Below are 27,108 nucleotides of genomic sequence, written 5' to 3' on the forward strand. Positions count from 1 at the left end.
GAAACCCTGCATTCTAGTATAAGAACCTTATCCCGTCTGTGAAATATGGTGGTGGTAGTATCATGGTCTCGGCCTGTTTTGCTGAATCTGGCCCAGACGAATTGTAATCACTGATGGGACAATGAATTCTGAATTATACCAGCAAAATCTACAGGAAAATGTCAAGACATCTGTCTGTGTGCTGAATCTCAAGAGAAAGTGGGTCATGCAATAAGACAATGATCCTAAGCACACAAGTCATTCTACCCAAAATGGTTAAAGAAAATTACAGTTAAAGTTTTTTAATGACCAAGTCAAAGTCCTGACCTTAATCCAAGAGAAATGTTGTGGAAGGACCTGAAGCAATCGGTTCATGTGAGGAAACCCCTCAACATCCCAGAGTTGAAGCTGTTCTGTACTGAGGAGCGGGATAAAATTCCTCCAAGACGATGTGCAGGACTGATCAACAGTTACCGGAAACGTTTAGTTGCAGTTATTGCTGCACAAGGGGTCACACCAGATACTGAAAGCAAGGGTTCTCATACTTTTACCACTCACACATATGTAATATTCATTTCATCAATAAATAAATGACCAAGTATAATATTTTTTTCATTAGTCTCATTGTAAGCTCTTTATCTACTTTTAGGACTCCTTTTAGGAAAATTGTTTTAGGTCAATGAAAAACTCATACCAATCTCTAGTTAAAAATAGTGGGCCTAGGTTTCTTGTGACAGTTATCTTACATTAGCCAATTTCTTCAGATGAGTATATAGGCATTTATTTTATTTTGGATTATTTCTGGTCATTGATTCCTGTGAGGCACTCTATAGACAGGTTTTGTCAATATTACAGCGACAGTAGAACATGAAGAAGTGGAAAAAAAAAACCCACCAACATTAGCCATCACAACAATATTACAAAATGGATAAACTTATTAAAATATATATATTTAATAACACTTATTATTAAATCTTAAAACTTTTACTGTCGAGAGTTCAATGAGACACTATGTTCAATGAGAATCATGTCCGGTTTGTCTTTATAAACTTTAATTGAGAAGAATGGCTTCAATGAAGCAGATAATGACTCACGAGTTACATTTCATCTACACAACCTGTCATTCAGCCTGAACACACGTTTTATTGACTGACAGAGGCAGATCAGAAGAAGCTGAGTTACATGAGTCACCTTCATCGCAAATGAGTATGGCGTTCTAATGCAACTGGAATAAACTATTCATTTCCAGACCATGCATCTGAGAGTGTACCATAGCACTCCAAATAATTGTTGATTGCAATAATTAAGTTAAAGGCTTTCATGCATTTGGCTTCTTTTTTTTTCTTTTTCTTTTTTACATTGATGATGCTGTTGCCTGAAGTAAACAGGGAAAGAGAAAGCACTTTGTGGTGGTCTCTGAATATTACAAAAATGATGAAGCAAAGGCTAAAATGCACACAGACAGTCCATCTGAGAGGTCAACATCCAATATACGTTCCACATAAAAGAAAAAACAAGAAATTACATTAAATTAGCTTGGGACATTAAAAAAAAAAAACTGAAGATATTCTGTTCTCATAGAAGTACAAAGGGTCTATTTATCATAATGTGATGATTTTCTTCTCAGAAAATATTGTCAGATGGAATTACTTTGAATGTGTCAAAATGGAAATGTATTTTTTTAGTTAAAGGTAACAAATTTTAAACACATTAATAACTGGACAGGTCGGTGTATCTCTAATGGGTTATATGTGAAAAGACAATAGGTTACAAAAGCATTTAGCAATAAATTTTTTGCTCGTCCAATACGATCACCATCTACAGAGTCAATGGGTGATTTGACTCATATGACACAAACAAAACAGTTGAAATGATTCAGCAACAACCCTCATCAGAAATTGTTCATTTCAGAGTGGAATGCTTTTTCTTTTCTTTTCTTTTTTAAAAATGTTTCAGGGCTCGAATTTTAATAGCATTAACATTAGCATTTCTAGCCAGTTTCTCCTTGTTCCAGGCCCTACAACTGTTACTTGGAACATGACACAATGTTAAAAGAAACCTGTGTTAAAAAAAAAAAAAAAAGTTTTTATTTAATTAATTCATTTGTTTTTGTTTTTGATGAACCGTTTCAAAATGACCGAGAATTCCAAGATACAGTCAAAACAAAAAGTTGTCCTAATGCTGCAGAGCCGTTTAGCACTAATGGAGTGACAGAGTTTCATAAATTATGAGTGACGATTAGAGATAATTTTTCCGAATCAACACCCTTATCCAGAGGTGCTGTAAGATTTTGGCCCATGACGTGCCACAGTGGATTTTCATGCCACAGTTCACTCACAAGCACATGTACACACACTCAAACATAATCATCTGGTTTAGGTTTAAAACCATGGTTTGGACATTTATCCTACACATACAGTTCACATACAAGCACAATTACTCCTCAGTACAGGATTTCAGCAATATTTACATTTTTTTTTTAAACCCTCGATGATCCTCGTTCAGTCCACAGAGGCTATAAGCGCACATCTCTCTTACTTCTCGATGTTCCTTTTCTTTTATTTAAGGGCTTCGAAACCATATATTTAAAGTAAAATAATCTTTCTATTAATGATATGTTAATATGACCAAAGAAATCTTGAAATATATTAAGAAATCGATAGCTTATAAATTATTGCATATACATATACTAGCTTGAAATAAAATTGCTATATTTTCTATTCTGCGTAACTTTCTTTAGTTTGTATTGAGTCGGAGTAGCAGAGGAGTTTGCTTTGACTGTATCCATCAAGGAAAGCATTAGCTCAGAAATGGAAAAAAAAAAGAGAGCTCCACTGATTTGCAAACTAATCTAACTATCGGACACTCGTACGCCGATCACTCATCAAATGTCAGTTGCGGGTACAGAGCACACTGCAGAAACCAAATTATGAATTCAGTTGAGAGGATTGTTGGTGCTACAGAATGAGCAACCGATTCAATTCAAATTAAAGCTGAAACAGCCTTTTGATGTTTGTGCTGTAAATTGTGAAATACAGATGTCACTCTACCCACAAGCAGCCACGAGCAGGGTAAGAGATATTATTATAAGGCATACTGAGAGAACAAGAGAGAACTCCTTTGACGCTGCTTCATGGTTAAGTCGATACTGAATAAGACAATCCGTTACATCCTCGTCCTTTCTATATTTCTGTATTGTCTTTTCTTCCAAAATAGCTCAGTCCAGGTTGGGAATATTCATTGTTGAGCATAGGAATTTGTAGAATAAGAGTCCTGTAAGGCGTCATCCAGTGAGAGTCCTCTTCACTGTGGGGAGTGAAGGCAGAGGAGTGACAGCGCTACATTCAGAGAGTCAGGCTGAGCAATGCCACCAGCAGCAGGACACAGAGACTCAGGGATGGAACTGACAAGGCCCCTCCAGCTACACACACACACACACACACACACACACACACACACAAGTTATAAGACAGAAATGGAAATATAGCACCATTAAAACCAGATTATAGGATATACACTATATGGCCAAAAGTATACTATTGTTGACACCTTACTGTTGCAACAAGGCTGGAAGCACACAATACCTTAGGATGTCTTTGTATGATGTAGCATTACAATTTCCCTTCACTAGAACTAAGAGGCTCAAACATGTTCCAGCATGACAATGCCCCTATGCACAAAGCGAACTCCATGAAGACATGGTTTGTCAAGGTTAGTGTGGAAAAACTCGAGTGTCCTGCACAGAGCTGTGACCTCAACCCCACTGAACACCTTTGGGATGAACTGGAACTCTGACTGCACCCCAGGCCTCCTCACCCGACATCACTCAAACTCTTGTGGCTGAATGAGCACAAATCCCCACAGCTATACTTCAAAATCTAGTGGAAAGCCTTCCAAGAAGAGTGCAACAGCAGAGGGGGGACTAAATCTAGAATGGGATCATCAAGCACATAGGGGCATAATGGTCAGGTGTCCACAAACTTTCGGCCATACAGCGTATGCTGCATTTATGACTAAGTGGAAACTGGGAAGTTTTCAACCTCAGAGTAGCAAAGATAAATTTGAATGGCCCTCAGAAAGCAGGAAATTTCCATAAGTTGTCACAATGTTATGTTATTTCAACATTGCAGCTCCTATGAAGTTTTTTTTTTCATGTTATAATCAATATATACGTGTTGACAGTTAAATAATTTAAATGTCAATCCAGTTTGTGCAGGATTTTTAATCACTTTGTACACTTTTATATCATATTGTGCTATTTACTGTGAAAAGTCATAGCCTACATCCTAAATCCACTCCTAAAATAAAGTATTAACCAAAAAATCCTCTTGAACATTATACTTTTTTTAAACCTATTTGCCAAACAGGTGCAATTGTATTGTTAGTTCATTTTTTCCAACCTCAAAGAGGTAAGGCTCCATACACACTATAAAGGAGGCAGTCCGGAGTTCAAAGTCAGAAAGGTTCCCATTTGTTATGCATAAAAACACAGCATAATGACCTGTAGTCAATCAAGGCTTATCTTCTTTAAAGAACACAGTGTTATTATACAAACTGCAGCACTTGACAGTACAGTTTAACTTAGCTTTGTGAGAATACATCTACTGTACATTCAGCAATTAGGGTTCTGTGTGCAATATTGTAAGGGGAGAAAACTGCCTTCAAGGTGAGGGACATCCATCATTACAGGGTACTGCCCCCCACACCCCTCAGCTTAGTAGCAGCTGTTCATACCCACCAGGTGCCTGACACTGATAAATTTCTTCACTCAAACTGCAGGAAGGATACGATCCAACTTGAAATGATCACATGAGAGAAAGCATGAGAAAAGGCCTGTAAATATTGACTTACCCGGTCTAACGCTGAGCTGGTCTACAACCCCAATTCCGAAGTATGGAAAATGCAAAAAAACAAACAAAAAGAGTCATTTGAAAATTCTATTCACCCTGTACTGTATTGAAAACACATTATTTGATGTTTTACTTTGTGAATTTAATTTATTTTTGAAAATATACACTCATTTCAAATCTTATGACTGCAACACACTCCAAAAAAGTTGGGACAGTCGAACGTTTTCCACTGTGTAACGTCACCTTTTCTTTTAATAACACTTATTAAGCGTTTGGACACTGAGTGAAGACACCAGTTGGTTAAGTTTAGCAAGTGGAATTTTCCCCCATTCATCCATTATGCATTTCTTCAGCTGCACAACTGTACGGGGCTTTCATTGCTTCATAATGTGCCACACATTCTCAATGGGAGACAGGTCAGGACTGTAGATAGGCCATGCTAGCATCCGCACTCTCTGATTACGCAACCATGCGCTTGTAATCCGGGCAGAATGTGGCTTGGTGTTGTCCTGCTTTGGATGGCAGCATGTGTTACTCTAAAATGTGTACATATCTTTCTGCATTAATGATGCTCTCACAGATGTGCAAGTTACCCATGCCATGAGCACTGACACACTCCCATACCATGAGAGATGCTGGCTTTTGGACCTGACACTGAGAATAGCTTGGATGGTTCTTTTCCTCTTTGGCCCGGAGAACATGACAGCTGTTTTGTCCAAAAACTATTTGAAATGTCGACTCGTCGGACCACAAAACACAAGTCCACTGTGCTACTGTCCATCTCAGAGGAGACTGAGCCCAGAGAAGTGGGCGGTGCTTCTGGACAGTGTTGATGTATGGCTTCTGTCTTGCATAGTAAAGCCTTAACTTGCATCTGTGGATGCAGCGGTGAATGGTGTTGACTAAGTAATGTTTATCAAAGTATTCCCGAGCCCATGTCAGGATCTCCATTACAGAATCATGAAGGTTTTTAAGACAGTGACGTCTGAAGGATCGGAGATCGCGTGATTTCAGCCTTGCCCTTTACGCACCAAGATTTGGCCGGATTCCTTGAATCTTTTAATTATATTGTGCACTGTAGAAGGTGAAATTTCCAAATCATACCGAATTGTCTTTGGGGAATGTCGTTCTCAAAGTGTTGGATTATTCACTGGCATATCTGTTGGCAGATTGGCGAGCCTCGACCCATTCTTACTCTTGAAGGACTAGTTCTTTTTTGGAGGCTCCTTATATACTATGATTAGACGATTGCCTCACCTGTTTCACATCACCTTCTTATTTCAACTTGTCACATCACTGTTAGTCTTAAATTGCCCCTGTCCCACCTTTTTTAAAACGTGTTGCATGCATCAATTTCAAAATAAACATTTACCTTCAAAATAACTATGCAGTTGATTAAGTAAAACATCAAATACCTTGTCGTTATACTTTTATTGTTTAAATACAAGTCAAAGTACATTTACAAATCACTCCTCTTTGTTTTTATTAGCATTTTCCATACTGACCCAACTTTTTCAGTATTGAGGTTGTAATATAGGGTATTTTGTAAATCATGCAATTTGACGTTGACTTTGATTTTCGTTACCACTATCAACAAAACTTGCACTGCATAAACAAATGTGAGTGAACATGTTCTAGGACTGAATAATATTAAGATAAGACCAGGCAGGCGAAGACCTTGCACACAGAGTACATGTGACACATTACTGCAGGTATATTCAGACCGAAAGCTTACCTGAGATGCGCACTCGAGCCAAAGCGCCATCACCTCCCTTGCTTTGTGCCCTCACCTCCACCAGGTAATCTCCATCTTTGTGAATGGGCAGGTCTATGGACTGCTTACTTGTAGTGTACAGTGTCCCAGTGCTGTGACCCTCCTGTCTATACAGAACCTTCGAGCAACAACAGATAATATATTCATTCAGGTACAACATTAGACCATGTGACATTCAGACACATTTTGCTTTCAAGACAATGTCAGTTATGGGACACATTTATGAAACACATCTGGGACAGAAACTAGAGTTCTAAACAAAAATACCCACATTTATTTATAGAAACATGAAATCATTAGACTAGACCCAGCCAAATGGTCTATACCTTATAGCTCTCCACAGCAGACTCATTGGCTAAAGCCTCCACATGCTGCCAGGCGATATTGACTACGGTTCCACTGGAATTCACCCTTGTGCCGATTATTTTTGGTGGCCGACTTGGAGCTGAAAAGGAGAGCCAAAGTCAAATGTACCACATGCCACATGATTGGCTGATTAGATAACTGCATGAATGATTAGGTGTACAATTGTTCCTAATAAAGTGCCCAGTGAGGGTATATTTGTGTCTGTTTAGAACACATTACATGTTCAGTTCAAATTGTGCATTTCCCTATTGTTATCTGAGACTAACAAGTGTGCTAAACGTGTTTTCTTAATTAAGCTATAGATCTGTATGATTTGCACCATCAGAGATCTTATTCAAAGAGAAGAATTTGTACTTTTGTGTTATGAAGGTAGCATGAAGTTTTACAGAGTATCCTTGTACCCTCAAATGATTGCCTATGGTAATTTGCCCATGTGAAGCAAGTATGGTGGACAGAGACTAGCTAAAAACATGGGAGTATTTCTATAATGTATCAGTCTGAGCACTGTAACAAAGATTTGGTTGCGCTTAAATATAAGCATGATCCTTACGTGCTTTCTTTGTGTGGATCTCATATCTCTGGCTCGCCGGTCCATAACCTGCACCATTGAACGCACGCACTTCTATAACATAATGGGAGTTAGGCTTCATGTTGTCCAGGCGTGTCTGGTTCTCTCTGCTGGAGATGCGATGTGCTGACGCCTCGTTCTCCACAGACTTCCTCCAGTACCTCACCTGTCACAGAGCAAACTGGCCACATTATTCCACCACCCATTAAACAAAGGGTTATTATTTAACAAGTACACAACTGAAGCTGCATGAAGGGCAAATCATCACTCACTGTACATTTACTGTGCCTGCAGCATTATCAGACTAACCTGATAGCCCTCAACTGTCTGCTGCGTGAGTGTTTGCCACCACACAATGGCCTCCGTCGCTGACAGGGTTCTGGCCTCTACAATGATGGGAGCCTCTGAGGGTGCTGAGAATATACAGCATGTTAGACAGACACATTAATCAAAATAAGAACATCCACACACTGGAGTCTGGAGGATAAACTGAAAACTTTTGGCCCACTCATCCAGAAAGCACAGCTGAGCTGCTGTAGAAATAAGTGAATTATTTGCAACTATTGCAACTGCAAGCCTTGTGTTTCTGCATTCCATGTACATGTGGTCCAAAAGTCTAGTGGAAATGTTCAATTTTGCATTATTTTCAAATTTAGTGCATTTTTTTCATTACAAATTATATTATCAGGAACAATTTTGGTGAAAAGTAAATATAAATAGAATATATCTTATACTAAATTAGATAAAAATATATGTTAGAAATATTTACATGAACTTCAGAATTTCTTAGTATTTCTGCTTTTTGCTTTAGCGTGCAGTCAAGTATGTTAGACGCCACATGTATGTGTAAAACCTCCTGACCCGTGCTAGATCAATCCCATCAATGAGTCATCTCAATGCAGGCTTTAATGGATAAAAAGGATCAAATCTGACATTTTGTGCAAAGGAACAGACCTAGAAGTAGTGCAAAATTCTGACTACTGGAAAAGATATTGAACATTTTCTTTCTTGGTTTTCATTTATTCAACCTTCTAAAAAAAAAAATTCTGTTTATTTTATTGCGGTTTATTAAATGAAAAATGAAAATCCCAGATTTACAGTGTGGTCTCAGATTTTGAACCCCGCTGTATATATTTGATGTGTCCACTTCTCCTCCAAAATATAGGAAAGAATTCTGGATATGTTTTAATTGGTGATCAAATATTTAAGGTTTTTGTGTTACAGTGTCTAGAATTTTAACTAATGCAATGAGCAGTTTATGTCTGTACATAGGAAGACACTTTAGGAAGTAAAATGAGATGAGATCTGCATGCCTTTATATAAAAACATTCAAGCCTTGTATTTCTATATTGGCTTCACTGCAACTTCTTGTCCAGGCTTACAACTATGAAAGTTTGAAAACTACACCCATAGTACAACCCCTTAGTACATAGTACTAATAATGGGACAGTATGGAAAATGCTAATAAAAACAAAGAGAAGTGATTTTGTAAGTGTACTTTGGCTTGTATTTAAACAAAAAAAACGTATAAAGACAAGGTATTTGATGTTTTACCTAATCAACTGCATAGTTTTTTGAAGATAAACGTTTTTGTTGAAATTGATGCATGCAACACGTTCCAAATAAGTTGGGACAGGGGCGATTTAAGACTAATAGTGATGTGACAAGTTGAAATAAGAAGGTGATGTGAAATAGGTGAGGCAACCGTCTAATCACAGTATATAAGGAGCCTCCAAAAAAGGACTAGTCCTTCAAGAGCAAGCATGGATCATGGCTCTGCAGTCTGCCAACAGATGCGTCAGCGAATAATCCAACACTTTGAGAACGACATTCCCCAAATACAATTCGGTATGATTTGGGGCATTTCACCTTCTACAGTGCACAATATAATTAAAAGATTCAAGGAATCCGGCCAAATCTTGGTGCATAAACGGCAAGGCTGGAAACCACTTCTGAATGCGAGTGATCTCCGATCCCTCGAACGTCACTGTCTTAAAAACCTCATGAGTATGTAATGGAGGTCCTGATATGGGCTCAGGAATACTTTGGTAAACATTTGTCAATAAACACCATTCGCCGTTGCATCCACAGATGCAAGTTTACTTGAATATGTTGATATATGGCAGAAGCCATATATCAACACTGTCCAGAAGCGCCGCCGACTTCTCTGGACTCGGTCTCCTCTGAGATGGACAGTAGCACAGTGGAATCGTGTTTTGTGGTCCGACAAGTCAACATTTCAAATAGTTTTTGGACAAAACAGTCGTCGTGTTCTCCGGGCAAAAGAGGAAAAGGACCATCCAAGCTGTTCTCAGTGTCCGGTCTAAAAGCCAGCGTTCAATACAACACAGCAAAAATAAACATTGCCTGAATATGTGCCTCAAGTTTTTATTTCCAATTTATTAAAACATTCAACATTATAAAGGGACAATAATTGAAATTATATAATGACACAATGTAGTTTTCCTGACCATTCAGGGAAATGCTGCCTGAATGCAGCAGAGATGTTGCTACATGTGTTGCTTTGTGTTGTCAAAGCAGATGTATGCACTTATTTGGCACACTGTAACGTTTTGGTCCATCACTTGTTGGCTGTTAATATCGTACCGTGTTGGCGTGTTGGTGTATCAGGAAGTCAAAGTGCTCCCATACACAAGACCTTCCAATTACATCAGGAATCTTCCAGTTCTGTCATGTTGCTGACTGTAGCCATTGCTGTTTTTCCTGAGTTAACATGATAGTACACTAGCCAATTATCTAACAGCAAGCTCAGGAGAAGTGCTTTTGTGAAACCCATGTAGCCTGTCCTGATAAAAAGGAAGCTACTCTTTCAGAGGTCGGAGTGTGGGCTTGATTACATCAAAATTTTTTATATATATATATATATATATATATATATAATATACACTCATCACACTAAATGTCCATCAGTGGTGGAATGAACTTCCAACCTCAATCCCTACTGCAGAATCTGTCACTATCTTCAAAAAACAGCTAAAGACCCACGTCTTCTGTGAACACGTAACAAACCCCTAAAATGCCAACCCCGCATTATCTAAAGGAAAAAAAAAAAGGAAAAAAAACCTGACTCTGACTTACTCTGTACGCTTACATCTCTACTCTGCGCACTTTGCTGCTCTAGAACTCAAATAAAGATCTTGTATAGTAGCGCTCCTTGTATTGTTTTCCACTTGATCTATCGCTTTGCTTGTATTTCCTCATTTGTAAGTTGCTTTGGATAAAAGCGTACGCTAAATGAATAAATGTAAGTGGTATTTTATGGCAAATACCCTACTTAATTATGCAGTCTGTTGAATATATTGTTCAGTACCCAGATGTATCAAATCGAGAGCGTCCTTTCAAACAAAGCAATATGATACACTGTATTGTTACATCCTTAATACATATGGAGCGCTGAGAATTATCAAACAAGATCATTTGATTTTGTCCTTTGTTGTAAGAGCGATTGTCTAACACTATTGGGGGCTTCTGATTTCACACAGCAGTATATACAGACATACATACATACAAACATACATACATACATACATACATTTTCTGTACCGCTTATCCTACACATGTTCACAGGGAGCGTTGAGCCTATCCCAGGGGACTGTGGGCACAAGGCAGGGGACACCTTGGACGGAGTTCCAACCCATCGTAGGGCACAATCTCACACACACACACACACACATTCACACACTACGGACAATTTAGAGATGCCAATCAGCCTACACTGCATGTCTTTGGATTGGGGGAGGAAACCAGAGTACCCGAAGGAAACCTGAAGGAAACCCCCGAAGCACGGGAAGAACATGCAAACATGCACACAGGCGGAGGTGCGAGGCAAAGGTTCTAACCACTAAGCCACCATGCCCCCCGCAGCGTATATATATATTGAGAGGTAAATAAAAACTGCCTCTGATACTCACCATCTTGAGCAGAGTATACAACTGCAGTGAGACTGTAGGGTCCCTCTCCTGCACTGTTGAAGGCCTTTACTTTCACATCAAACTTTGTGGCAGGGGGAGTAGAGGGGTCTTTGTGGATGTAGTGATTGGCACGAGGGTCAGCTATGGTCACTCTATGCCACTGAGTGTCATTATGAGGCTTAAATGCGATAATGTAGCCAAAGTTCTTGCCATAGTAGTATTGTGGCTGAACAGGCTGAGGACAGAACAAAAATCACACACTCAGGACTTCTTTTGCATAAAAATGTCATACATGACTACAGAAGTAATTAAAAACTTATTTCAAATTTCCACTAGTGAAACATATGCGATGATAGACATTCACAGAACAAAAAAAATACAAACCAAAAAAAAATACAAAACAAAATCAAAACAAAAAAACAATCAATACCGTCCATGTGATGGTGAGCTCTCTACTTGTTCCCCCACCTCCTCCTACATCTGAGGGTGCCACCACAGGAGCTAAAATAAGAGAGGAATGTGAGATCTTGCACTCTACAATCACACATAAACAGTGACAAACCACATGGTCAAGTTTGTATTTCAGCCAATGTTGAATTAATAATATCTTCTACAGCAATGTTATCAAGGACAGCACTTTACATCTAATACAAGTTTATATAAAATAAAATGAGACTCAATAATATCCCCAGAATTCCTCTAAACTAAAGTCACTGGCTGAGGTAAATTCAGAGTTGACAAATTCAAATTTGTCTCACCAATAATTTAGCCTATTTAAATAACTTAAGTAAGTAAACAATGATGAAATCCACAGACATACCTGCTTCCTTTGTGATGGTTTTGCTTGAAGGCTCACTCGGTTCTCCTGTACCCAGAGTGTTCGTAGCGATGACCCGAAACTCATATTCAGTCCAAGGATGCAGATCAACTACCATGGCCATCTCTGCATTTCCTTCTACATTGCGAGGAGCTGGAAAAAAAAAAAAACACAAATGCATCACAGTCACTGGTCACTTCATGCTATTTACACATTATACACTATATACAATTAATAATCAAAACTATTAACCAGAAGTTAATTAAAATCATTTTTAATGAACACGACCTTTGCATTTAGGTTTAGCCATGTCCTCTCTCCAAGTCTAAAGAATTTCAAACACTGCTGTCTACTTGCACTAAGCCAAACATAAGAAGGGGAACGGTATGAAAAATTGATTGGAGAAAAATATCACTGTTCTTAGTCTATCACTGTACTGTAATGTAAAGGATATGGCACTAAAATACACTATATGGCCAAAGGTTTGTGGACACTTGACCAATCACATCCATATGTGAACATCCCATTTAACAAGTTATAATCACTGTTATAATAACTTACATTCTTCTGGGAAGGGTTTCCACTAGATTTTGGAGCATGGCTGTGGGGATTTGTGCTCATTCAACCACAAGAGCATTAGTGAGGTCAGACACTGATGTTGGGTGAGGAAGTCTGGGATGCAAGCATGCGTTCCAATTCATCCCAAAGGTTTTCAGTGGGTTTGAGGTCAGGGCTCTGTGCAGGACACTCAAGTTCTTCCACTGCAACCTTGGCAAACCATGTCTTTATGGAGCTTGCTTTGTGTACAGGTGGATTGTAACGCTGGAACAGGTTTGGGTCTCTTAGTTCCAATGAAGGGAAATTGTAATGCTACAGCATACAGTGACATCTTATACAAATGTCGCAAAACTTTTGGCTATATACTATAGTGTATGTAAGGAATAGAGTGCCTTGCAAAAGTATTCACCCCCCTTGGCATTTTTACTATTTTGTTGCATTACAATCTGCTATTTAAATGGATTTTTATTTGGATTTCTTGTAATGGACACACACACGAAATAGATCAAATTGGTGAAGTGAAATGAAAAAAAATTCCATGAGCTGTAAGCCGTAATCAAGATTAAAACAAAAAAAGGCTTGAACTATGTCACTTTATGTGTAATGAATCAAGAAGATATGAAAGTTCCACTTTTTGAATTCAGTTACAGGAAAAAAATAACTTTTCCATGATATTCAAATTTTTTGAGATGCACTTGTATATTTAACAAAGATTTATCATTTTTTTGGCTAAACCTGTGTTGCATTTACAATTGTTTTATATCCATGAGAGTACAGTATTTTTGTGAATTTTTAACAAAATATCAAAAGGTTAAACAATAAAGACAACTTTTCACAGCCTTCTTTGCTCATATTTACCAAGGCTGCCAATATTAGTGGAGCACAGTATATTATTATTGTATACCACACTATACCACTAATATTTAAGTTTTCTTCTCATGGTTTAATATCATACTTATATATTGTCACAGCTATAATTAAATATGGATCACAAAAGCAGGAATTAAGAGGAATTGAACCGGCTGCTCACTAACATTTTTTTTAAAGGATTTGTAAATGTCAGTACATGTGTTGGAGTACTCACAGGTTACAGCATCTTTCCATTCCTCCTCAGTTCTGGTCTCTCTGTATTGGATGGTGTATTTGGATATGGGGCTGAGATTATCTGTGCCATGACTCCAGAAAAGCTTCACAGACTTTGCCAAAACCTCCTCCACACGCACTCCTCCTGGAGCTCCCGGAGGCCCTGACAATGAAGTAACAGAAACTGCTCAGCACAATAAAGTTACAACTTTATTTCCGTATATCAAAAGCTTTTGGTGTAAGTATATCCTATTACATGGGATACCTCACCTTAAAGTTAATATAGTCAAAACTGTGGAGGGAGTGGAAATATCTAACTCTCAATGGTGCCTCTAACTTTTAAGTGCAAAATGTTAAAAAATGAGAGGCTGGAAACCTAAAATACATTATTCATTACATATGTACAGTACATCAGCTTTTCCGACTCAACGGCAGTTAAAATTCTGTAAATAAAATGGAACATTTTTGTCAACCATTTTTCAATTTCTTTGACACAATTTCACCCAAGTCAAAAAACTGAATAAATCCATCCATCCATCCATCCATCCATCCATCTTCTACTGCTTACTCCTTCTTCAGGTTCACGGGGAACCTGGAGCCTATTCCAGGAAGCATCGGGCACAAGGCAGGGTACACCCTGGACAGGGTGCCAGTCCATCGCAGGGCACAATCACATACACACTCACACACCCAAACTGAATAAATCATACAGTGGAAAAGTCTGTTAATGCTAGCTCTGGAACTCTCAGGGCAGAATGTGATATAGTTACTCATGAAAAACATACAGGATTTCAGCATTGAAAGAACAACAAAAGCAGCACTTAAGATCATTAAACGTTCTAAGGCCTAATTAATAGAGTCAACATTTAACGTACAATTTATCCTTTATTCTTGCCTGTGAAAAAGCACAGAAGTGCATTTATTCCTCTCAGTTAGAAATCAAATGAAATGTATAAGTAATAAACAAGTATATTAATACCGTAAAAGCAATATCTTTTATCCATGTGCGCTGCTTCATGATTATTAGCTGTATATTATAGCATTTTTTTTCATGCATCAAAGAATATTTAGCATACTGCTAAGAAATCTCACAAAACAACAGTATGAGTCATAGGTTTATAAATGCAAATGAAAAGCTGGGATGCGTTCGTTAATCCCCGTTGAACTGTTGACCCAGTAAAAACAAATCGTGCAGTTTCATCCATCATCCTAATCGATAAAAGATTTCAACAGAGCATTGTCTAAACCACACACCAAATGAGCACACACTGTACTAAGGTAAGCATCCGACCTGAGTATTATCACATTGTAAAAGAGATTAAACCTGAGAGAGGAAGTGGATGACCAAACAAACTCAAAAAACCGACTCGTCTTTCCAAAAGCTGCCACTGCCTTTAGTGGAGCTAATCTTGCAAATAGCTCTAACCTCAAGACATTATGGTCACTGGCACACTAGTTTGTCTTATTAGCAATCGTTAATGTCTGAGGAAAGTTACTGCCTGGCAAGATCAAACGTCTGCATAACTGCTTTATAACCACGAGAGAATACAGAGAAGAGAAGAACTGCCTCAGACTCCATCATTCGTCGCTTGTTCAGTGCCAAAAACAATGTAGACACCCTTAATAATTTGCCATGGCGTGTTTTTTTTTGTGTGATTTTGTTGCAGCCAAAAATGCTTGGTTTTGCTGCGTTTTTTTCAAAATTTGCTTTGCAACTTTTTTTTTTTTTTTGCAGAGAACCACTTGAATTGGTGAAATTCCAATTGCAAAACTGTTTTTGAGCTCTACTCATATTCGACACACGTGAATCGAAGAGGACTTTGGCTGAATGTGCGTTGTGTCTTGGCCCAAATCTGCGGAAACTTGCAAGCACCTCCGAATATTGCAGGGTTTGCTTGATTTTGCGTTCATTTCCGTGAGCGCAAAATCTGGAAATCCTGCAGGGACTGCCATGTCACACAACAGAAGCCAAACACACCTTTGCAAACTGTTGCTCATGCTGTGTCACACTCTGAGGAAAGTGCTATCTGCAGCCTTCCACATACATGAGCTCACAGATGCCCACGTTTGACTAATGTCATTGTGAGTGACAGTGAAGAGAGAGTAACGCCATTCCTCCCAAAGAGACAACATAGCCAAATTTGCTGGCTTGGCTCTTTGGATTCAAACTTGTGATTTCTTAAATGCACCTGATACAGCGACTGGCTGTAATTCTGACTCATTGCACCTGGCCAGAGTCAAAACAAGAGACGTGTGTGTGTGTGTGTGTGTGTGTGTGTGTGTGTTTACAGCTGTAGTATTGGGTTTCCAGGCTTACAGATCTGTCCAAGTCAAACTAGCACACCCTGCTTATACTGCTTTTATTTACACCTCATTATTCACCTCGTCTTACAGCACTGCAGCCTGCCCCTGAACCCAGACAGGAACATTCCTCTGGCTTCACTGCATCCCACGGCAGACACATTGTCAGCAGAGTAGTTTAAAATTGAACACTACTTTCTGCTGTAACTTTTCTTTTAATTCCAGGGTATAAAGCAAATTAGTCTATTAACACCAGTGTACTGCTGCTAGACCTTTACACTTCTGTCTACAAGGAAGGCATGCATCATGTCTCTTCTCTTTCCTGGCACCTAGGTGGTGGAACAGACTTCCTCTAGCTGTCCAAACAGCTAAGTCACTGGCTGTCTTCAAACAGAGATTAAAGATCTTTTTTTTCATACTATACTAACCTCCCGAACAAGGTTTTTACATTGAGGGTACGTTTAGTCCCTGACCTAGTGAACTAGCATGAGGATGTGTTTTTTTATAGAGAGGACAAAGCAGTTCTGTAAATCACTCTGGATAAGGGCATCTTCTAAATGCCGTAAATGTTAATGTCTAATCTCTAAATGCAAAGCATAATATTGTATTCACGCTGCAGTATAGCAGCTTGCCTTTATGCCGTATCTAAAATCATGCAAGAGACTTGGTACTTGAATATATTTAAGCAAGTCATGGCTTTCGTCTCATTCTGCCTCCAAGTTCTGAAGTTTTCTGTTGCAGCCAAAACTGCACAGGATAATAAAGCCCTTGTTACTTTCCCACTCAAGGCAGAGAGTGTATGTAAGTGTGTGTGTTTGTGTGTGTGAGTGTGTGTGAGAGAGAGAGAGAAATGTTTGTAGTACCTCTCACTACCAGGTCAGCAGAGACGGTGACGTTGTCCACAGGTGTCTGGGCCATGCAGGTGTACAGGCCTGCATGCTTCAGCTGAGTTTTCTTAATTAACAGCTCACAGCTAGACATACCTGCCTGACTATCCTACACACACACACACACACACACACACACACACACACACACACACACACACACACACACACACATACATAAAATATTTCACCACATTACATCAGATATATGTACAACCCCAATTCCGAAAAAGTTGGGACAGTATGGAGAATGCAAAAAAAACAAACAAGAAAGAGTCATTTGAAAATTCTATTCACCCTGTATTATATTGAAAACACATTATTCACAAATTATTTGATGTTTTACTTTGTGAATTTGAATTATTTTTGAAAATATACACTCTTTTCAAATCTGATGACTGCAACACACTCCAAAAAAAGTTGGAACAGTCGACTGTTTTCTACTGTGCAACGTCACCTTTTCACCAAAAGACGCTGGCTTTTGGACCTGATGCTGATAACAGCTTGGTTGGTCCTTTTCCTCTTTGGCCCGGAGAAGACGACGGCTGTTTTGTCCAAAAACTATTTGAAACGTCGACTCTTCGGACCACAAAACATGATTCCACTGTGCTACTGTCCATCTCAGAGGAGACCGAGTCCAGAGAAGTGGGCGGTGCTTCTGGACAGTGTTGATGTATGGCTTCTGCTTTGCATAGTAAAGTAAACTTGCATCTGTGGATGCAGCGGCGATTGGTGTTTATTGACAAAGGTTTACCAAAGTATTCCCGAGCCCATGTCAGGATATCCATTACAGACTCCTGACTGTTTTTAAGACAGTGATGTCTGAAGGATCGGAGATTACTCGCATTCAGAAGTGGTTTTTGGCCTTGCCCTTTACGCACCGAGATTTGACCGGATTCCTTGAATCTTTTAATTATATTGTGCTCTGTAGAAGGTGAAATGCCCAAATCTTACCAATTTGTCTTTGGGGAATGTTGTTCTCAAAGTGTTGGATTATTTTGCTGGCGTATCTGTTGGCAGATTGGCGAGCCTCGACCCATCCTTGCTCTTGAAGGACTAGGCCTTTTTTGGAGGCTCCTTATATACTATGATTAGACGATTGTCTAACCTGTTTCATATCACCTTCTTATTTCAACTCATCACATCACTATTAGTCTTAAATTGCCCCTGTCCCAACTGTTTTGGAACAAGTTGCATGCATCAATTTCAGAATAAACGTTAACCATCAAAAAAAAATTATGCAGTTGATTAGGTAAGACATCAAATACCTTGTCTTTATACATTTATTGTTTAAATACAAGTCAAAGTACATTTACAAATCACTCCTCTTTGTTTTTATTAGCATTTTCCATACTGTCCCAACTTTTTCCGAACTGGGGTTGTAATATGTATGTGACAAATAAAGAACCTTGAACCTTGAACACTCACATTTATCTTACTATCCTTCTGAGCACCTTCCACTGGGATAATTATTAATGCAGCTTATTAATACTATACCTACACATCATTCTAACTCTAACCATAACCTCAATAACCAAAAAGACAAAAAAGCCAAATGCCTCCATATCACCCCCACACAGAGATACACACCAATGTGTACCAATTTATATGTGGCAAGAAACTGGTTTGTTGTCAGCAGTGGAATGCTAGTTGCACCACCCACTGATCAATGTTACTATGGCAACCAGTAGTAGGAACGCTTACTGGTGACTTCATAGTACAGCAACTGGCAACTGGCAGCGATAAAATCGCTGTACGTGTGAACAGACCTTAAGAGTCCAGTCTAAGGTTAGAAATCACTACTCAAACACAGTAATGCCTCTCAGAAGCCTGGGGTACCTATTTATAAACTGAACTACCATTTTCATTAATAACAGTCCAAGTCAGTGTGATTTTATGACCTTGAGAACACACAATACAGAACTGAACCATCCGTTGTGAAAAATAATAAGCAATGTGCCCCTGCTGGACAATTTACAAAAAAAATGAGACTAAGAAAAGGACAAAAAGACACTCAGATGATTTAAAGCTTGGTGCAGCTCAAACATAAATACCTAAAACACATCAAACACTGCTGATCCTGGGATTAATCTGTTGGGTGTGTGCTCTTACAATGGTGTACTGGTAGTACTCTTCCTCCTTGTCAATGGCATGGCCGTTAAGTGACCAGATGAAGGTGATGTCAAGGCTCGAGTCATGTGACGCCGCACACTGCATCCTAGCGTTTTCGCCCACGCTCACATCAGCGTTAGAGGGAGCCAGCGTGATCTTAGTGGCATCTAAAAAAGCACAACAAGAGGAATTGATTTACATTTCCGGCAACTTAGTAGAGAAAGCATATAATTACAGGAAAAAAGGAATTCATGTTTACAATCCTCATATAATATAATTCTCATGTTATTCTAAAATTTAAATATAACCAAAGAAGCAACAAGGCCAATCAACAGCTGATATTTCTGCTTTCTGTATTAAGTCATTTCGACCGGCAGAGGGCAGAGCAGAGTTACAGATCAAGCATCGTCTTGGGTGTTAACCAAGCAGCGTGGTTCTCTACACTTCATTTCAAATCCCCTCCAACACCCTCGGACTACTGTGTTCATCACTGCATTAATGATTTTGATATCTCTAATGTACCAGCTCCAGTAAGCAACGCATTATGCAACACTACATTTCCATGACTAATACGGCTTTGAATTTCAACCTCTTACCTGTGACTGAGAGAGATCCAGTGCTGTTGGCTTTGCCTCGGTCGTTCTCAGCAAAGCATGTGTACTTCCCTTCATCTGACTTGGTAACGTTTCGGATCTCCAGACTCCCGTCCTCCCAAATGAAAATCCTGCCAACATTAACATCGATTTTCAGGTCCTCTTCATTCACTTTACAGTGGGTTAAATACGCTAGCAAATACACAACTCAAGAATTATTGGAAATTTTGAGCTGAATGTATGGGGATGTTTAATAGTTTTATTTCAAGTGATGCAAAACACTGGTTTCAATTTGTATACCTACAAATAATAATAGAAATAACATTTGGTGAAGCCTCTACTGGAGAAAAACCAGCACTTCCTGTAATGACTAACAAGGTTAGAGACTCCTCTATGCCAAACATTTAAAGTTGCTTGTCTGGACTGTCTTCTTCGATTTAGCTTAAAGGTTTTTAATGGGGCTCAAATCCGCAGTCTGACATGGCAATTATTTTTCGTGTCAATATGGATGCATGTTTAGAGTTATTATCTTGTTGGCAGATCCATCTACGGAAGTCCTAACATCCTGGTAGAGACTAGCAGGTTCTGAACTAAAATATCCTGTTCCCAATCTAAATATTTAGCAATTTTTGTGTAATATTATTTAGTGGTGCCAATAATTTTATTTTTGAGAGAACCCTAACCACCATGATTTTATTTCTGAAATCTTCCCCCGTCTGTGATTGGTCTAAATATCACATGGTTGTTTCTGTCAATGCACAGAGCATCAGTTTGAGTTTTAGGTCTGATGTTTGCCCAGTTGTTTGTGGTCATGGAAGAAGCACCACAAATGTTTGAGGGAAAAATGCAAATCTGTCACCTCATTCTCTGTCTCTTATCAGAGTTTTGCAGGATTCTCTCTTCTGTGTTTGTGCTCCATTCGGCACTGGCACTAGGGATGACATTTTGCGATGCAAAAATGTGACGATGTGCATCGTGGAAATGTGCGATTCACATTGTGGAGCTCGCCATAAATTATGCATACAATGCAATTGCACTGTTTGAACACCAGAGGTCCCAGTCTGTGCATCCCACAGAGCTAAAATATATAGAGCTCACGCTGGTCACATGATCGAATTCTTTTGTGGAGAGCTTGCACAATGACCGATTATCATCTGCACTTGTGAAGTGACCAATAGCTCAGGATCACAATGAACAGCATGCAATAAACACTATATGGTTACACAACAGTATAATCATTACAAAAAGAACTCTCCATTAGCTTTCAAATGACACCAGCTGCAATCTAAAGTGCCCGAGAAAGACATACTTATTCCTCAATAAAAATTTTGTTCAAAATATTCTGAGAACCACATCATGAAGCCAGTACTATGGATGGAATCAAATCGTGACTGGAGTGTATCGTTAAACCCGTAAATGACATTGCTGTTTTCTTGTTTATTTGTTCATTTTGACAGGGTTGCTACGCCTGCTTTAAAAAGAAGCCCCAAACAATGCTAATATTTCAAATATGCACCTTCCAAACATCATATGCTGTTTTAAAAAATGTCAATGTTTAAAAGAGATGTCATGCAGTACATTTTAACAAGGCAGAACTAACAATAGTTTCCTGCAGCAGCAGTTCAAAAGTAATCCGCCCAAGTAACACTGCGATGTTGTGAAGTCTGTTCAGTTGAGCAATCTCAAAGCCATTCTGTGCTCCCTAAAGAGTTCTTTTCAGCATAATTACTGGAAGTTTTCTTTTTCATTTAGTTCTTTCATTGTTTGAAATATACCACCAGCTTCAGTTTTGAAAATGATCCGCTCACAAGACGGTGTTCAACTGAACTTTTCCACAATCTCCATAATTGTCTGATCGAATCTTCTAGGGAGACGAATAGCTCGGTTTCACTAATCCTATGTGAAGGGGCTTATCTCCTACCTGCTGGAATTGGACAGCAGCTCTGTGCCTTTGCTCCAGGAAAACGTGGGTCTGGGTGCTGCTTTTGGTTTGCACTCAATCACAATACGGCCATTCTTTGCTGCAAGCAGTCTCTGCTTAACCGGGTTGAACTCAAATGAAGGAGCGCCCTCTGACAACACAAAACATCAACACTGGGTCACAGAGTTTACAGTACACATGGAGACAAGCTTCTTCAAGGACAAACTTATTATATCTAACTATATGCCAGATGCTAATCCTCTTTTACTGAACATGTGCAAGCTATCAGCAAAGATGAACAACTTACATCACATTAATAAGGAAGGAAGTACTGTGACTTGCATAAGTATTCACCCCTTTTGAATTTTCCCACATTTTGTAGTGTTACAACCTTGGTTGCTTCTCTGACTAAATCCCTCTTTACCTGCTCACTGACTATTGGTGGATGCCTTTCTATTGGCAGAGTCGAAGTTGTGCCATAATCTTTTCATTTTTAATAATGGATTTAATGGTGCTCTGATGGATGTTCAATTTTGGGGATTTTTTTTTAAATAATCAAACCCTGACTGATACTTTTCCAGAACTTTTTTCCTGGATTTGTTTTGATAGCTCCTTGGTCTTCATGGTGCTGTTTGCTTAGGTATGCTCTCTAAAAACCTCAGGGTACTTCCAGGAACAGCTGTATTTATATTGAGATCATGTGACTCCATTAAATGTCAAATGGCACCTGTTTGCACCAGAAGTGATTTAGGGGTTTCACACCACTTGGGGGTGACTATTTATGTTATCTTACCAAAGACTCGCAATTCAGCGTTGGCGTGGATCACTCCATGGCGGTTCTCAGCAATGCACTGATACATCCCTGAGTCATCAGATGTCAGGTCTGTGAAGCGCAACTCATGCATGTCATGCTGTTGAAGTAAATGCACAATAATTATTTACTTAATAATTATTTACTTAAGTGAACCCTTGTGAATGAGGGCATTATTTGTAAGTCGTCACTGAAAGTTTTATTGATAGTGAAGCTGATTTGCATGCAGAGTGTGTTCGGAGGGTAGCTCCTGCTGTCTTATGCCCCCTGCATACACTCTCAGGCTTCTGGAGCAGAACTGACTGTTGCCATGGCTATTTGTGCAACAGTGTCAGCACCCATTTAGCATTGAGATAGGGCCTAGAGTTGCCTCATTGACTCTGTGCCCTAATTTACAGAGCTGGGTATGCTTAAAACCTGAACTGCACTAAAACATTTCCCTGGCAGACATCAATTAACAGAGAGCTTATGATGTGTTTGTGCACATTCGTCATGGTTAGCAAGTTCTACGGCTTCCAAACACACTCAGCGAATGAATGTTGTGGAAAGTTGGAGTGTATTAGGTCTAGGTGTTGGACTTGATGGACAACCAAGGAAAATCCACTCAAAGCCTTTACACTAATGATCTGAGGATGAAGAGAGGTTTAAGGGCCATACCATTTGGCCATCTTTCAAGAAGTACACATGAGGTTTGGGTTTTCCACTGGCTATGCAGGACATGGTATAGTCACTGCCGATGTTCCTCTCACTGCTGCTGATTTGCTCCACCCATTCCGGAGCAGCTGAAGGAGAAAAATCGGATCAGCATATATCAGCAGATATAGCCAGGGTGATTGGAATAAAATACCAAATATGGCATTTATGACATTAAGCGGTGTGACACTTCTGAGGTTTAGACTATTATATTGTAGTAAAACATACACCAATCAGCCATAACATTAAAAACTGATAGGTGATGTGAATAACATTGATTATTATCATTACAATGGCACCAGTCAAGGGGTGGGACATATTAGGCAGCAAGTGAACAGTCAGTTCTTAAATTTGATGTGTTGGAAGAAGGAAAAATGGGCAAGCTACAGGATCTCAGTGGCTGGGCCAAATTGTGATGGCTAGCAGACTGGGTCAGAGAATCTACAAAATGGCAGGTAGGTCAGAACCTGTTAAATGTCTGTCTTTAAAGCAAAAAGGGGGCATACATAATCCATTCTGAAATTCATGTTCTAAGATATTTCTTTTCTCTCAAGCTATTGCTGATAATATCATTTGCAATGAAAACCTTTAGTGAAAAACAGTGCCGAACAGAAGCATTTTCACTAGTGGTCTCAGACTTTTGGACCCAACTGTATGCAATATTTGTTTTAAAATACTAGGTTTTTAAAAGAGACAGGCTGATATTTAACTGGGACAGGGAGATATTTAAATGGCTCATATAAATGGCTCAAATATATATCCTTAGCACTGATGTGTCTTCACCTCCTGTGTTTAAAATGCCTCCCATAGAAGTAAGCAGACGTCCACCCGAATTTAGTCCCTACACCGTTTAGAGAATGCCCCTGAAGGGAAGTGTAACTTCCAGGTTAAGTTTTTTTTACTTTAGATGAAGTTTTGAGAGTAAGAGTTGCTGAACACAGAAGTGCAATAACAAATCATGATTACAGGAATGCAGTAGCAGTATGTTTTACAGAAGCACACGATAATGTAGCGTATTTGAGTTCTTTATATTGAATAATTACCCTCAAATAGTACAGGGGGCGATATCGAGAGAAATTTTTTCTAAAGAAGAATAAACACTTTTAGCAGTGGTTTAAATGAAGAATTTGATTATTTAGCTCTTGATAGGATAGAAGTAGATGTCTATTAAAGCTATTTGAGTATTTTCAAGCATCTCATTATGCTTGATGTTTTGAGTGATTAACATTCTATAGGTTATATGTATAGGTGATTGAACTCCTTGATGTAAGACATAAAGAAGATCCATAGTTATCTGTGACACTAAAACTCAGTGTTTCAGCATAAATGAGATTATTGTTCTTATGATTTTTCTTATTCAAGTTTTTTATTTTTATTTTTTATACTGTTGCCCAGCACCTGTTTACTTAGATGCATATGCAATTACTGCTCTTTTTTTCATATGGGTAGAATTACCATAAACCCATCTCTACTTTAAATACGAGCCAAGTCTATCTTTTTCTTCCTAGCGTTATTCCCATGCTATGGCAGGTTCCGTTTCAGCGGATCATTGGTCCGCACATATTTGATTTGGCACAGGTTTTACGCCGGATGCCCTTCCTGATGCAACCCTCCCACTTTAGACCTAAGTCTATAATTTTCACAAATAATTATGTGCTGAAATGTTGCAATCTCTAATGCGAGTCCGGAGAGCCTTCCCTTCACAACAGTCCTACCTTCCACATAGAGGTTTGCTTTGTGCCAGTCTTTGCCTTTAGAGTTGAGTGCCTCACACTCGTATACTCCCTCATCCTCATACTGCACGTTAAAGAGGCGCAGAAGTCCACCTGCCATGCTGATCTCATGATGGACAGGCAGCGCTCCGTCCACCTTCCTCCATTTGATCTGAGGAATGGGACTGGGCCAAACAGTTACACACATTGCTTTCAACAAGAGAAATACGGAGAAAAAAAAAAGAGAACATCTCATCCAAGATTGATGTTGGAAAAGAAAAAGCAGTATCAACTCCACTTAAACGTGAATAACTTGACTTTCCTACATGTCATGCTCCGAAACTCACGTAGCATCATAAAGTAAACGCACTCACTTTCCTAATGCGAAACACTCCAGGGTGATGTTCTGGCCGACAAGAGCATACGTGTCTGGAAACTGCACTTTTATATCGGCTGCGTATTTCCGAATAGAACCTGTTGGAAGACAGTAACAGTATTTTTAGAGGCCATTTCCTGCATCAGCTTCTGGCACCAAATGCATTTTACTCATTATACTGAAATGCATGGCACACTCTGTGGTTTTGTACCAGTCTAAATAGCAATTTTGGTTCAGGGCATATCAACTCAAAATATTTGCCTGTGAGATGGCAGCTGAGGCATGCTGTGCAAACACGCATGAATACGCGTGTTCAAAAATGGCTGTAAATGTGGGGCAAGATGGAGCCTAAGGCTTATGTCGTTCTACTGTAATGGAGTCACAGGTGAGGTAATGCACAAAGGAATAGGAGACTGTGTGTAGAGAAATTAAAGATTAACTGCTCTGAACTGGGTCCTATAGCAATTTTATCTGTCCAACATCCAACTTCTAGACTATAATAAACACTATAATTTGCACAAGCACAATAATAGTATATATAATGAAACAGGAAGGTATATATGATGGTTGCTTTTTTTCCTCCTGAGTGTATGGTGCTAAACTAATCTGAAATGACGTCAGGCTACGCCAACAAAAACCTCGCAGACTGTTTTTAGGCTAAATGTTTCTGCTTACTCATGCAAGCCCTGTGTCAGAACACAAATAGGGAATAATTGATGGACCCACAAAAAAAAAGACCTCCAGGGAACAGAAACAACTGCCTCCAAATGTCTTGCCTTGATTCTTCTCCTTCCAGCTTTATACAAACAGACACACAAAAGACTCTTGACTGCTTAAGCTGTTGTTCCTGCCTCAGTGGCAAAAGCATAATCAATCACCATTTCCATCCAGTCTGTGCTGCCTTGACAAAGTAGCACTGCAATGACAGCTTAGTGATTTAAATAGGCCATAGCCACACTGTCACACTCTTTTAAATAATGCAACTAAATCATATGCCACGTCGTTTTAAAACCGGGTGCTTCTGAAATGAAAGTTTTAGACAGACAGAACTGGTCATAGTGATGATGAATATGAATTTGCGTTGTCATATTTGTTGTTTGTTTTTTTGTTTTTGTTTTTTTTTTGCTGTTGACATTCTTGACAATAAGAAACATTTGAATATTTATCTCAATGAGTTAGATCAGTGACTATGTAAGCCCAGGATTTACATACAGTGATACATATTTCCTGACTATGTATCACTGCCTTGCTTAAAGTCCCCATGAAATCAAAAGTTTATGGCTTTTAGTATGAATATCTTAGCCATAAGGTTCTCTTTAAGCTAGTGTGCTCCAAAACACTGACAAAATTGGCATTTAGAAGATATAGGTATTCAAAATGTACAAGCTCTCTCTACCACCCATATGGATCAACAATTTTGATGACATCATTCTGCACTTCAGATTTTCTGTCCAATCAAATGCTCTCTAGAATCTGAAGAGTCCCACCCCCAAATGTTGTACGTTTCCTGCATGTAACGTAAGTAAAACGGTATTGGCTATTTTAAAAGGGGGAGGAGACACATGACATGAACCACCATGACTTCCTGTTGCAGTGGAAATTAACATCAACACGTCGAATAATGCTACACGTTTCAAGGCACTTCACAGGGACTCTAAGTCGTGAAACTTTTGTTTCAACCTGGCACTGAAATTGACCTAATTGGGATTTTTTAGCATTTGATATACAAAACATTTAGAGGTGCAAAATATTTCTATTGTGGCACAAAGCAGAAA

General features: G+C 39.0%; 1 protein-coding gene across 3 annotated transcripts in view; it reads right to left on the reverse strand.

Moving 5' to 3' along the window:
- Nucleotides 1-1,014: 1,014 nt before the first annotated feature.
- The window catches only part of cntn1a (contactin 1a), a 73,075-nt gene continuing 46,981 nt past the window's right edge, over nucleotides 1,015-27,108 (reverse strand). For 2 of the 3 annotated variants that reach the window (XM_053685917.1, XM_053685915.1), the window contains 18 exons: nucleotides 25,332-25,431; nucleotides 24,961-25,142; nucleotides 23,210-23,334; nucleotides 22,535-22,652; nucleotides 21,742-21,892; nucleotides 19,824-19,951; nucleotides 19,228-19,394; nucleotides 17,092-17,224; nucleotides 13,929-14,090; nucleotides 12,290-12,439; nucleotides 11,900-11,970; nucleotides 11,470-11,704; nucleotides 7,847-7,950; nucleotides 7,520-7,703; nucleotides 6,930-7,048; nucleotides 6,565-6,721; nucleotides 4,831-4,851; nucleotides 1,015-3,400 (listed from right to left, as the gene is read on the reverse strand). In XM_053685917.1, the coding sequence (XP_053541892.1) occupies nucleotides 3,324-3,400; nucleotides 4,831-4,851; nucleotides 6,565-6,721; nucleotides 6,930-7,048; nucleotides 7,520-7,703; nucleotides 7,847-7,950; nucleotides 11,470-11,704; nucleotides 11,900-11,970; nucleotides 12,290-12,439; nucleotides 13,929-14,090; nucleotides 17,092-17,224; nucleotides 19,228-19,394; nucleotides 19,824-19,951; nucleotides 21,742-21,892; nucleotides 22,535-22,652; nucleotides 23,210-23,334; nucleotides 24,961-25,142; nucleotides 25,332-25,431 (2,384 nt within the window). In that variant the 3' untranslated portion in view covers nucleotides 1,015-3,323. The remainder of the gene's footprint in view (nucleotides 3,401-4,830; nucleotides 4,852-6,564; nucleotides 6,722-6,929; nucleotides 7,049-7,519; nucleotides 7,704-7,846; nucleotides 7,951-11,469; nucleotides 11,705-11,899; nucleotides 11,971-12,289; nucleotides 12,440-13,928; nucleotides 14,091-17,091; nucleotides 17,225-19,227; nucleotides 19,395-19,823; nucleotides 19,952-21,741; nucleotides 21,893-22,534; nucleotides 22,653-23,209; nucleotides 23,335-24,960; nucleotides 25,143-25,331; nucleotides 25,432-27,108) is intronic. The other variant, XM_053685916.1, reaches the window with a different exon arrangement.

The sequence above is a fragment of the Ictalurus punctatus genome, chromosome 14, assembly GCF_001660625.3.
Source record: "Ictalurus punctatus breed USDA103 chromosome 14, Coco_2.0, whole genome shotgun sequence".
Taxonomy (NCBI): domain Eukaryota; kingdom Metazoa; phylum Chordata; class Actinopteri; order Siluriformes; family Ictaluridae; genus Ictalurus; species Ictalurus punctatus.